At 47.4% G+C, this 14,094-nt stretch overlaps 1 protein-coding gene across 1 annotated transcript; it reads left to right on the forward strand.

Annotated features, from left to right (window-relative positions):
• The first annotated feature begins 129 nt into the window (after positions 1-129).
• On the forward strand, positions 130-849 carry LOC122388533 (C-type lectin lectoxin-Enh5-like). Its single transcript, XM_043379723.1, has one exon. The coding sequence runs from the start codon at positions 130-132 to the stop codon at positions 847-849; it is 720 nt and encodes a 239-aa protein (XP_043235658.1).
• The last annotated feature ends 13,245 nt before the right edge of the window (positions 850-14,094 follow it).

Raw genomic sequence — 14,094 nt, forward strand, 5'->3', positions numbered from 1 at the left:
CTGAGTGAGCCTATGGCATGTCCAGTGTCCAGTGTGCACTAATCGATAAACAAATGACTCCAGTCGGGCTCGTCGGGCCGCACCCAGTCTCGTCCTGGCGATCGTGGAGTCAGCGCCAGCGGCGGAACGATGAAGCTGCTGCTTCTCCTGTTGGTGGTGTGGAGCGCAGCGCTGACGCCCGTCCTCTGTGCCTTTACCGCTTCGGTGAAAGATATCGTCGACGGCCTGGCAGACACCTTTCTGGAGCGAGTAGGACCAGTCTCAAGGACAGAGCTCAGGGATCAGCTGCAGCACGTCAGTATCACGACGACAGAGCTCAGGGATCAGCTGCAGCAAGTTGAGCAGAAAATAACCGACCTCCAGGCACGCCAGACAGCGGATCAACAGCAACTTCAGCAACAGCTGGAAGAAATTCAACGTCAGCTACCTCCTCCGACACGAACCCCCGGAGCTTGCCCTGCCAACTGGATTCGCAGAGGAAACAGCTGCTTCCTAATATCCCCCACCAAAGCGACCTGGCTGGAGGCACACCAGGGCTGTGCGTCTTACGACCCCAGAGCGAGACTGGCGTCCATCCACAACAGCAACAAGGACCACATTCTTAGTCTGCCGAGCGACAGTGAAGAGGAGGACGTCTGGATTGGGCTGTTCAGACGGTTTGGTGGCAACTCCTGGGCCTGGGTAGACGGTACACCGGTGGATTATACCAGCTGGAAAAATGGAGAGCCCAATAACAGATGGGGGAAAGAGGATTGTGTGACACTGTATAAACTGATTATACCCGGAAAGTGGAACGACCGGGAGTGCACGGGTCAGTACCCTTTTCTGTGCCAAATCGTACTGAATTGAGATTGAGTGATTTTCTTGACTAAAGTCTGAACGTGCATCCAGATGGCTTGTACCGCGGTTACCGCAACTAAAAAAGAGAATGTTTTAAAAGCACGCTCCGCATGAGTATATTTCAAAACTTGTCGCTGCTCATTATTCGCAAAAAACCGTAGGGGTTGCATCAACCCTCTGACCAGTTGAGGGTCATGCTACCGGGGTGCTTATAGCTAAGGAGACCATTGGCGGATCCAGCCGGACTTTGGGGGGGGGGGGGACAAATGGCCGAAATGGCCTATTTCTTTCCATGAACCACCATGGGCGTAATGTTAAAACTCGGGTCTCGGGGGAGGGGGGGGGGGCACCGGGCTATGGGGGGAATGGCCTTGAATACCCCCCCCCCCTGCATCCGCCATTGAAGGAGACGAGTAGCTATTCGTAGTTTCCCGACCGGTACTATTACGCAAGTGCTATATGCTTGGGTCGCAAGGTGCATTTGTGTTTCTCAAGCAAAGGGCGAGCGGGATGTGTAACCAGAATGAGGTTAAACAAATACAAACTAGGCTATTCGTAGCTATTCGTAGTTTCCCGACCGGTACTATTGCGCAAGAGCTATATGCTTGGGTCGCAAGGTGCATTTGTGTTTCTCAAGCAAAGGGCGAGCGGGATGTGTAACCAGAATGAGGTTAAACAAATACAAACTAGCATGGGTGGAGAACCTGCCCCGGCCACCCCGGCCGTGGCCGGGGTAACTTTCAGCCTACCCCGGCGCGGCCGGGGTAACTTTTCTCAGCGTGAAGCCTGCAGGTCCACCGAATTCAAAAGTTGATTAACTTCGCTGCGCGTGTTGTGTCTGGACGTCGGAAGACCGACCATATTTCGGACGTGGTTCGATCGCTGGGTTGGTTCAAAGCAGACGAGCTCATTTCCTATCATCGAGTTCTTGTCATTCACCGACTCATGTCATGCCTCGTTCCGCCGCCATTAGCGCAGACTATCGGTGCTCCTGCTCGCCGCCAGCACGATCACGACACACGGTCTGCTGACCTCCTGACTGTGCCACGTATTCGTACCGAGACTGGTCGCAAGCGCTTGTGTTTCAGCGGTGTGAAATTGTATAATGAGGTACCGAAGCCTGCAGGAACCTCATTCAAGACTGCTGCAAAGCGCCACCTGCGTGCCGTCGAAACGTGACGAGAGCTGGAGCCGGGAGGTTTGTTGGCGAGTGCTGTGATTACCTGTGCGCCCTATATGGATAATGGGTATACTGTCACCTGCCTTACGTTTTTGTTTGTGTATCTGTGCTTTGGATGGATGCTACTGTATGTATACCTTTTATCACTGTTTTATTTTTACTACGTACGATGGCGAAAAGCCACCAGTTTGCGTGGATCTATCGCGAATACACATTGAATTGAATTGAATTGAATTGAATTGAATTCTACTCTTGTAAATCCTAAAAGCTGTCTCCATACGAGAAAAGAAAACTCACGCTCTTCGAATGTTGACTTCCATGGGCGTAATATTGCAAATCAGGTAGGTATTTACCATTTACTTAACTTGCCATAATCTCCAACCCTAAGACCCGCGTGTGGTCGCCAATGCCAAGATTGCTCTCACATCCTGTTCAGTTTCGAAATTTTGGCGCGCCTTCGGCGCACTTTTTCAAAACTACTGTTTGACCTCATTGCCTTCAACTGACCTGCCACCAACCGCAACCACACCCGTTTATGAGCGTACCCGTCAGGGTGCTCATAAACACCGAGCGGCCATCATGCTTCGAACTCGGACTGTTGTAACCGGGCCGCGTGCTCTCGCCACGCGGAATCCAACGCTCTAGCAACTGAGCTACGAGACCGGGACCGGTCGATATTCCTGGATCGACTCCCTGTTTGTATTATAAGAGCCGTCCAACATTGAAAAAGGCTACGCCCGTGGATGTCAGTGACCTATTTTAGTGCTTTGCTTGGTTCGATCTGTCAATTTCTCTGTAAAGCTTCTACTATGGTGAGTTGTCTTTTTGTAGCTATTTTGAGACACAATAAAAAGCTGAAAAGTGAAAACGCAACATTTAGGTACTCAAAATGGCATATGGTTTGGTTTGGGTTCGGTGTGAAATTGGAAGTTTAAAAAGAAATAATGATTTAAAAGGAAATTGCCTTTTCGATCATTCCAAAAATGTTATGAATATTACGGTGTCGGATACAACGCTCATCCTTGAGCAAACACAGCATCCTATTCCATGCGTCAGAATAGGGGTTTGATGATGACCGTTGAGAACAACGTGAGTATATCGTCTTCCCGCGACTATCGGTCGCCGGCCGGGGTAACTTTTTCAAACATTCTCCACCCATGCAAACTAGGCTTTCGTAGAATAAGGACGAGTTTTACACGCTGCCAGCTGCCAGTTAACAAAGTGTGCAACACAAATGTATTTCAATATGTATTTGGAGTTGTAATACAGTTATACCTGTACCTGTAATGGGTCAGTTCTTTAACCGACACCGGGCCAGGGGGAGGGTTTGAACAACCCCTTGCGATTTTCGCAGATACCTTAATGCATATGTTCCGCAATTCAGACCCAGGTCTCGCAAGGTTAGGTCACCAGGTCACGTCAAGTGACTTCACCTAAGAAAAAAAAAATAGAATCCTCGTCATAGCTACACCGACTGAACGATCGCCTTAAAACCTTCAGCGATTGATAAGAGTGACAGTATATATAAAATCTAGATCTCGGAATTTTGATATCGGTGACCAAAGGTCAGGTCAATTTTGCGATTATAAGTCAATGGGAGAAAATTGAAAGGCGCCTTTTTCGGATGAACGTCATTCAAAGCACTCTCAAACATCGGATTACAGTTAAAATCAATAAGCTGAACAAAAACAAAATGGCACCCAGAGGCGGATCCAGCTCAGAGTTTTTTTTTTTTTGGGGGGGGGGGGGGCAAACCATAACAATTTATCGATTCTTTCCATGCATCGTCCATAGGCGTAATGTTAAAATTATGCCGTTTGGGGGGGGGGGCAAATGCCCATTTTGCCCCCCCCCTGGATCCGCCACTGATGGCACCCATCCTCTCCTTATGTCCTTGAAGTCAAATCAGGTTATGAACGGTCCCTAGCAGTTTTTTGACAATAACTTTTGATAGAGACATGCTAGAGCGATGAAGACACTTCAAATGTGTTCAGCTCGACAATACGGATCGACTAATATGCAACATGACCTTTTCCGGTCAGGTCATGACCTTGACCTGAGGTCAAATTTTCAAAAAAACTTTTCTTTCAAGGTTAACTTAAGGTTCATTCGACGCATCTCGACGAGAGGAATACGATGTTGGCAAAAGTCCTGTGGCTTTCTTGAGTCAAGAGTCATTAACGAAAAGCAGTTTTCGTGGAAACGGCTTTTTTTTAAAGAGTTTTTGCCCTCTGGACTCTGGAGGCTAAACCGTTGACCTGAGGTCAAATCTGAGGACATGTTGACGCAAGAGCGTTGAAAGGACTATCGACTGCGAATGCGTTGTTTCAAAAATTGTAGAAATAGGCAAAATTTGACCTTTAATGACCTCTGTCGACCTGAACTTTGAGATGACCCCAAAAAATGACCGAAGTGTTTCCGTCATTATTTTTGACGCTGTTTCGAATGCCGCTTACCGCGTGTCGCTACGTGGCCCAGGATCCAAGTTAGACGGGGGTGTTCAGACCCCTGGCCCGGCGCAGTTGGCGCCGAGCACCGGGGCCCGGAGAAACAGAAAGTAGGTACTAGCTCGTCAGTCGTCAGCTTCAGCGTCTGCAATGACCATTCCTTGACCATTTTGCAGCCTTATTCGGTCTAGACCGGGGGCAGATCCAGAATTTTCTTCGCACAGGGACTAATGGCATGGTAATGGGGTGGAGGGGGGGGGGGCGGCATGTTTTCTTCCTAACACCTGTCTACCTGTCTTTTCTGTTGTGCCTGTTTTTTCTGTTTCTGTTTCATTTCTATATTTTTCTACCTGTCTTTAGTGAAAATTGAATACAATTTTCTCTCCCTTCCTCTGATGTTGTTTGTGGTTATGGGTTGGGCATGTTCATCGTATAGCTACGCAGGGCGTAGCTCCCGAATCGTAGCTCCGTAGGGCGGCATATCTTTTCGGCTTGGGACTTTAGCCCCTAAGGCCCCTCCCCTGGATCCCCCTGGATTTGACATAGCTCAGCTCGTCAACATGAACTATTTATGGGCATGGAACATAGTTTTGAGCAGCTTTGGCTTATGCCTGATGGCTGATCCAAGTGATCCTAATGTTACATTAATATTTACGTTTTAACGGAGCGTGTTAGAATGCAGTCGCTGATGGTTGATTGGTTGATCGATCACTCTGGAACTCATCGTATTTACAGTTATGCAAGATTCCTCCCTCCCCCAGCCAGCTTTCTTTCCCTCTCCCTTTCTATCTGTTCGTCTGGTTTGTCAGCGCTCTCTCTCTCTCTCTCTCTCTCTCTCTCTCTCTCTCTCTCTTTCCTTCTCTCACTCTCTCACACACGCACACACTCTCTCTCTCGCTCTCTCTCTCTCTCTCTCTCTCTCTCTCTCTCTCTCTCTCTCTCTCTCTCTCTCTCTCTCTCTCTCTCTCTCTCTCTCTCTCCATGAGTTATCCTCCCGCCAGCCTTGCCCTCACGTCTCTGGGAGCGGCGTGCAGCTAGCGTTCTCACATCCACACTCGTTAGCGGTATGTTTGCGCTCCCACGGCCGAACAGCGCGTGCCATGGTCCTCTCGACGACCCGGCAAGGGCGCGTCCAGGCACCGTGACACGGGGGGATTCGCGGCGGTGCGGATCTATCGGGAAATTACTGATTTTGGAAGGAGCAAAGGAGCCAGGAATGAAGTTTGAAAGAAGCTAACAGATTGCCTAATGCCTATCTGACTAGCCGGGGATTTGATATGGGCTGAATGAAGGGCTGCGCCTACCATAGCCTTCAAGATAATTTTCTTGGCAAAATTATGTGAAGACTGAAGATTGCTTTTTAACCAATCCTACCCGCTCTCGCCATATGGGTAATTATGCTTACTCCTACCAGCTACCAATAACTATGTATGTATAGCTCCGCCTCTGCTGCATATATGCACATTTCAAGGGGGTGCTGCATTGTTGCAACAGGCGCTGCATCAACAAACAGACCGTATGTGCGGTCGTGTGACCACGAGAACGGTGGGAACGGGGATCAGCTGCTCAACAGAGGCTGACGCGGGGCTCCCACGGTGGTTTGGCGGACCGGGAAGGATCGCATTACTGTGGGAAGGAGGGCAGCGCAGTGCTCGAGTGCAACGCCTTTGATCTATCCATCCAGAGAAATTAGACAGTTAAAATTACAGGCATCCGGGGAGGTCTATGATCAATACTCAATAGATTATCAAAAGGATGCCCGAGTGTTTCATAAAGGAAGCATTATAAACCAACATAACCATTATATGCAACTTTTTCGTTTACAGCGCTTGAGTGATACAGACACTTCACTTTCAGAGCAAAAAAAAAAAGCAGTTAATGGCCATTTCGTCACAATTAGGTATACCTAATTAGAAACACAGCACCGGAAATGCCACACATTCCACATAAAATCATCTCTATCATTGATGGCAGCTACAATGGACAGCTTCCGGACCTGCCCCCTCAAAGAACGTTATGCCCTCCACGTGTGTGGTCTGAGCTCCTGAGTGGGACGCGACAGCTGAAAATTGCGCGGAAGCCGACGCTTACCGACTGGCGACTTATAGACTGGGACGTTTATGTTAGACGGAATGAGGTGGCATGACAGTGTGAATGGGGAGACGTGCCTTGGTAACCGGACAAAAAGTCAAAAGGAATAAAGTCAAAAGACAAATAGTCAAAAGACAAAAAGTCAAATGCAAAAAGTCAAACGGGATAAAAGTCAAAAAGATAAAAGTCAAAACGGATAAAAGTCAAAAGACAAAAAGTCAAAAGCAAAAAGTCAAAATGTGCAAAAGTCAAAAACGCAAAAAGTCAAATGACAAAAAGTCAAAAATGCAAAAAGTCAAAAGCAAAAAGTCAAAACGTGTAAAAGTCAAAAGACAAAATGTCAAAAATGCAAAAAGTCAAAAGGATAAAAGTCAAAACGGAAAAAAGTTAAAAGACAAAAAGTCAAAAATGCAAAAAGTCAAAAGGATAAAAGTCAAAACGGAAAAAAGTCAAAAGACAAAAAGTCAAAACGTGTAAAAGTCAAAAGACAAAAAAGTCAAATGGAAAAAAAGTCAAAAGACAAAAAGTCAAAAGCAAAAAGTCAAAACGGGTAAAAGTCAAAAGACAAAAAGTCAAAAAATGAAAAAAAGTATAAAATAGAAAAGTCGAAGTCAAAGTCTGAAATAAAAAGTCAAAAGGATAAAAGTCGAAGCATCGATCTTTTCATCTTTTGAAAAATATTATACAGCGCAACGTACCCTACCCACTGAAGTTGTAAGGAACATGTGAGTACGCGAGGGATTCTGACAGGTACAGGGGTCCGCAGCAGCGGGGCAGGGACGCTGGCTGCGGTGGTGGGACCCACGCTCAAATAATACGCGTTGAGCGCTTCCGGCGTGCACGCTGGCGCAGCAGCAGTGGCACTCTTCCCCGCCCCGATCACCGGCCGCAGCACTGTCCACATCCTCGCCGGTCCTGCCTCACGCAGCTGGTCAGCATAGTATGCCGCGTGGTCACGTCTGATGGCCGCTCGACACTGCCGGTTCACCACCGTATACTCGGCGCGCGGGCCGAGCAGTGCGCGCCGCCGCGCCAGCAGCGCTCGCGTGGCGTCCGTGGTGCGCGGAGCACCGGGCGGCGGCAGCCCCTCCCCCATGGGAGCGAGTGAAAAGCAGTGCCTCCTCTAAGCAGTTTTGACTGGGGGCCCGATCACGGGCAATGACTAAGGTAACCCCTACCAAAAACGTCTAAGACTAAAAAATGACTAAGGTACCCCTCAGTGACCAGTTTGGAGGATGACTGCGGGGGCTGCAGCTCCCGCAGTTAACATGTTAGAGGAGGCATGGGTGTCGTTTTGTATAGGCATGGTAGGGCCCGAGCCCTACCAATAATTTTGGAAATTTAACATTATGCCTATGGCGTTGCGTGGAAAGAATCGCTTTGAATTGGCAAAAATTTACATTAGAGCCCTACCAATAATTTTTGGAAAGTGTCGCCCCTGAGAGGAGGCCCTGGTTAAAAGCCAAAACCTCAAAATAAAAAAATACCATGTGATTGACGCTTAAATGACGTCAATGGACTTAAAGTAAAAAATACAAAAGACGAGATAATTTCAAAATTTTGAGTTGCAATTTTTGTCCCCTCAACTTTCAACCTACCTCATCAACTTTTCAAACATTCCCGGGTCACCACTGCCCCATCGTGCAATTCCAGTGCTATGGCAAAGTTTTATCTGACTAAAGTTTAAACGTGCCCGGTAGACTGGACGCGGTCCCCTCCGTCCACTCACGCTCTCTGGTCTCTGTACGGTCATCGCTGACTGGTCCAGCATCCAACGCGCTGGGTTTATAGAAATTTGGTTAAAAGAAATGAACATATTTTAATGAACGAATCCATTAAGTAATAAAATGAAAATGATTCACAGGTTATTATTACATGTGGGAGCACTGGCGCTGGAACTTTCTCAATGTTGGAGCCGGGCTCGAGGCAGTTTGAACTCATTTCTTTCCATGCAACGCCATAGGGTTAAAGGGACTATCCCACCTTTAATTAACATGGGGTTTGAGTTGAGATAGCCAAGTTTGCGGCGAGGTTCAGAAACCACTATCTAGGTATCTAGGTTGCAACCCCCGCGGCCTCTTGGTGTTGAAGAAATTCGTTCCTTTCATTTGAAAATGGGCCTTGCGCAAGGCCCTATCTTCAACATGGAGCGACCGTTAGTGTGACGCCACCTCGTTTAGTCATTCTGATTTAAATGGGTTTGTTCGTTGAAAAATCGCTTAAAACTTGTTCTGAACTTTGTTGTGGTGCCTACAGAGTAAAAAGAATCAGCTTTATGGCAGTAATGTGGCCTGGGGAAGGAGGTAATTTTGGGCTGTGACGTCACATATTTGAAAGTTTGTGTTTGGAATATGGGAAGCCTAAGATGTTTAATGAAAAATAAATGCCAGAACCGTGTTCCTGGTCATCCAATATATAAAGTCGGGCACAATTTAACTGGTTTTAACAACATTTTAGAAGGTGGGATAGTCCCTTTAATTACGAGCGAGCGGTGTCTTATGGTTTTTTAGATACCTATATGACTTTTTACTTTTGACTTTTTCTTATTTGACTTTTTTCATTTGATTTTTATCATTTTGACTTTTTTGCCGTTTTTTCACTTTTTGTCTTTTGACTTTTCGCGTTTTTTGACTTTTTGCCATTTGACTTTTTGCTTTTGACTTTTTGCGTTTTGACTTTTCGCCATTTTGACTTTTTGCCATTTGACTTTTTTGCTTTTGACTTTTTTCGTTTTTGACTTTTCGCCATTTTGACTTTTTGCCATTTGACTTTTTGCTTTTGACTTTTTGCGTTTTTGACTTTTTGCCATTTTGACTTTTTGCTTTTGACTTTTTGCGTTTTTGACTTTTCGCCATTTTGACTTTTTGCCATTTGACTTTTTGCATTTTTGACTTTTGGACGTTTTGACTTTTTGCCATTTGACTTTTTGTCTTTTGACTTTTATCCGTTTTGACTTTTATCCATTTGACTTTTTTCCATTTGACTTTTATCCATTTTGACTTTTTGCATTTGACTTTTTGTCTTTTGACATTTTGTCTTTTGACTTTTTGTCCTGGAATCACGTGCCTTCAGGGCATGGACATCATCCGACCGGCAAATTCGATGTCATAATTAAGAATGAAATATGCCAAAAAAGTTTTTATATTCAATGAAATGCCTTCCGCAACAAAAATTGCGACCCTCCTCTTTGGGCACAAATACCGCCATCGCTTCCTGATGGCAAGGTCTATTCAAAAACAAGCATTGTGGCGTTAAAATCCGGCTGTCCCAAAGACAGTTATTCTGCGCCAATACCAGACTGAAATAAAGCATACGGTGACGAATAGAAATGACCAAAAAATGTCCTTGGAAGATAGACGTTGTGCTCACTCACGAATTTCGCAAATCCGCATTTATGCATGCGGCCTCGCATATTTGTCACGTTAGTGGTTTCTGAACATGAGTTCGTCATTTAAGACGAGCAAAGACGAGCTGCTTATCTTGCAAAGCATGCGACAAAGACTTCCGTCAAAGTTCCAGAAAGGAGGCATCATGTCCTTCATTGTGGTTGACTGGCATTCCTCTCAGACCTCAACAGAAGCATGTCCAAGGGTTGTGGCGACTGGCCAAACAATGAAAAAATAAAAATACGCAGTTATGGAAAACTCGTCCATTGAGATACCGTCGTAACAAAGGATATTTAAAACACTAAGAGGGCCTATTCTAAATCATCTAAAAAAATTGTGGATATCGTTCATCTCACGAGACCTGAGACGGTCAAAGCATTACCTAGACGCCAGTCGCCACCCTGCGCCTTCCCTGCACCAGTGTTCGTCTAATAGACAACGCGAAGCGTCCTTGCCGGTTTATACCCCAGTGTTCGTGTTGGCCCCTGCAGGGATCCCCATGTCTGCTAAGGACGGGCTGTGTATATCACTGAACATTTTATGACCATGTATCACCCATAGTCATAGCTGATAGTCACTGTCCAACTCATCTACCTCAGTTGACGTCATCAGTGGATCACGCGGGCGTACCAGCCAGAATACTAATTCTGCAATCAATATCGCTGATCGGATATTGCAAGGGACTGCTTGAGAGGAGTGACGTAATGCTTAGAAATGGCACCTGCTGCAAGGAAGGTGCATTGGACGTTAAAGTGGATTAGTTATGTCCTACTGGCCACTGCAAGTTGCAAATTGCAAATTAGGTAGGTCGGTATGTCCTGCGGCTAAGGTCTGCCACAGCCCACTTTATACTCAGACTTGAGATGGTCTCATCAATCATAGGTCGCTGGAGGTATAAATAAAACTCGAGACAATAACAAAAACTCACTTTACAGAAATAAAAATCAGATAGAGAAATGTTCGAAGCACAAGGTCAGCAGCCTTCGACTACGACATCCGTATCCTTGAAAATACCTTCACAAGCTCTTTGGCACGTTTTCAATTCACTTCATTACAAGCCACCAACAAAGACCATTTCACGGCGATTCATTAGTTTATCGTCTCACTATCGTAAAGCCATCGCTCGCTGATCCGTCGGCCTTTTTATAATGCTAATTTTTCGCCATCTCACTGCGCGGCCGGCGGCGATAGGGTCGAGATTATAACAAAAACGGACGGAGAAACGCCCCTACGGCTATCGCTCGGATGAGTAACAAACGATGCCAAATTACAAGCGATGGCGGGCTTGAGGCCGCAATGCCAGTGTTGAGGAGCTTCGAACTAACTGCTCACAGCGGGTGTTCGTTTTTCGAGGGCGTTCGTAATGGTTCGGGTAGAGGGTCTCATGGCTACAAAAAGGCAGGAGGCGCATGCGGTTGGTTTTTGTCAGCATTATATCTGATGGTGGGCTCAATGCCACAGATCAATCTAGGGTGGAGTGGAGTGATTCTATTTCTGCATGTAATCGACCCTTTAGTCAATCGGTCCTCTAACCAGTGCAATGAGCAGCAACTCTCCGACGTAGCCAATGGCAAAACAACATTTCGTGTTTTGCTTCAGCTAGATTGACGAAGAAAGAGCAGAAACTTCAGACAGTCTGGGACTCTGAAGCTCGGTCTAGATCTTCAGACGGTCTAGCTCTCAAACAGGCCTGTTGACCTGTAAACGGTGGTCTGTGTAAACTCAAAACTGCCGCCTCAGAACCACCCTTTCTCCCTCATCACTCTCTCATGTTTTTTTTTTTCGGCTGAACAGATTGTTTGTTTGTTTGTTTTTTGTTTTGTTGGGTTAGGCCCTTTCGGTCCAATTAGACCATTTCAGAGCCGGAAGGATGATAGGAATTAGGGGGAGACATTGGTCTGGGCAGGCACCCTAGTGAGTCACCGGGGCTGAGCCCATCCCGAAGGACAGGCCGGCCAGCCCCAAGGTACTCACTGCACCCGGCTACGGGGTGCGCTCCCTCGGGAGCAGCGGTGCCGCTCCAAGGGAGCAGCCCGCATGAGATAAAGTTGCCTGTCCAGCCCGGAGGGGGGTTGCGGCGTGGAGGAGAAGGATTTCTGCATTCTGAGGATAGAAGCACGGAACGGTGGGCTGAACAGATTTTTGTTTTTGTTTTGTTGGGTTAGGCCCTTTCGGTCCAGTAAGACCATTTCAGAGCCGGAAGGATGATAGGAATTAGGGGGAGACATTGGTCTGGGCAGGCACCCTAGTGAGTCGCCGGGGCTGAGCCCGTCCAGAGGACAGGCCACCCAGCCCCAAGGCACTCACTGCACCCGGCTACGGGGTGCGCTCCCTCAGGAGCAGCGGTGCCGCTCCAAGGGAGCAGCCCGCATGAGATAAAGTTGCCTGTCCAGCCCGGAGGGGGGTTGCGGCGTGGAGGAGAAGGATTTCAGTATCCTGAGGATAGAAGCACGGATAGGTGAAACAGAACAGAACAATTTGTTTGTTTGTTTGTTTGTTTTGTTGGGTTAGGCCCTTTCGGTCGACAAGACCATTGCAGAGCCGGAAGGATGATAGGAATTAGGGGGAGACATTGGTCTGGGCAGGCACCCTAGTGAGTCGCCGGGGCTGAGCCCGTCCAGAGGACAGGCCACCCAGCCCCAAGGCACTCACTGCACCCGGCTACGGGGTGCGCTCCCTCGGGAGCAGCGGTGCCGCTCCAAGGGAGCAGCCCGCATGAGATAAAGTTGCCTATCCAGCCCGGAGGGGGGTTGTGGCGTGGAGGAGAAGGATTTCAGTATCCTGAGGATAGAAGCACGGATAGGTGTGAACAGAACAATCTCCAGGAACTGGGTTGACTTGAAAGTGAACGGACTTCTTTGCTCGTAGAAGTGACCGTTTTCCGTTAGTAAGGCCTAGTGGCCTGTCTTGAGTCGCGATACAGAGCAAGCCGCTGCGGTGCACCAACTGGTTGCTTTATCAGTTGGATGTCTTCCCAACTCGAAACTCCTCGCATCCCATCTCATGCCCAGAAGATCGAACAGGCAACAGGCCAACTCCCGCAAACCAAAAGGCTCTTGGTCCCCAAACGCTTGGAGCGAGGCATGTGGCGACACCTATAATGGAAGAGTGCTCCTTCCAGCGAGGGAGAGTTCAACATACAGCGACATCTGCGTCGATTGGCTGTTACTCCAGAACTAGGCCTCCGGAATCACAATCAGGCCGCCTTGCGCCCTAGCTTTGGACAGAGCATAACTGATAACACTGATAACACTAACTGATAACATAACTGGCATTACGTTCATGTTATGAGCCACGAACCATAAACATCAATAGAAATGAGCATAGAAAAAAAGCCAACACGACGCATGCACTACTGCATCGTCTCGACACCTCTTGTTGTCCCGATATCGAATCGGTCACAATCAGCTGCATGTAAGCATTAGCATTGATTGAAGAGTATGAGCCTATTCTGAACTCACGACAAGGCTTCGTTCAAGCTCAACATGTCTCGCACATCTAGACCAAATCGCTCCGCATCATGTTTGTTCAACAGCCTCTAAGCCCCACTAAGATGTAAATAATTCAAACATATCTCCCCACAAGTTCTTCCCCTGCTCGCCATCTTCGTCCATTGCCCTCGTCATCCACCCCTGCCGCTCCCGCTACTTATTCATGCATGCTTTCACGACCTCCTAGACCGTGCCAGCCACTCCCTGAGGCCAAACACGTGCCAAAACCATGAGTGTTCTCGGCATGGCTGTGGTGAGATGGTATCTTACATCGTTCGTGTCGCTCCTGCAGCTTACATTGCAACGGTGCATGGTGCAGACTCAGGTGGGGGAGGGGGAGGCAGGGTTACCGCACTTTAGAGCGATGCGTCAGAAAGCATGGCAAGGCAAACAGTCGTGCACAGTGGCATACAGCGTAACATTTCCACAAAAGTTATAATTGTGTAAACTAGAAAGAGACATGTTTGTTACGGAGCACATTTTTAATATGCGAGTTCATTGTTTACCTCCTAAAAATTCGAAAGAGAAGGCAGCGAGAAGAAAATTATAACGGTAACATCAGTCGAATCAAATAAACGAATCGTTTGTGTGCAATAAAACGAGCCCCAAAAAAGAGAAGCCAAGAGCGCAAAACAAGACAGAGAGTCAGAGACGATGTA

This window comes from Amphibalanus amphitrite, unplaced genomic scaffold (genome assembly GCF_019059575.1).
Source record: "Amphibalanus amphitrite isolate SeventyFive unplaced genomic scaffold, NRLGWU_Aamphi_draft 000326F_arrow, whole genome shotgun sequence".
Lineage (NCBI taxonomy): Eukaryota > Metazoa > Arthropoda > Thecostraca > Balanomorpha > Balanidae > Amphibalanus > Amphibalanus amphitrite.

What these genes read in the sequence shown, in the direction of transcription:
- LOC122388533 (XM_043379723.1), top strand. Translation starts at nt 130, where the DNA reads ATGAAGCTGCTGCTTCTCCTGTTGGTGGTGTGGAGCGCAGCGCTGACG.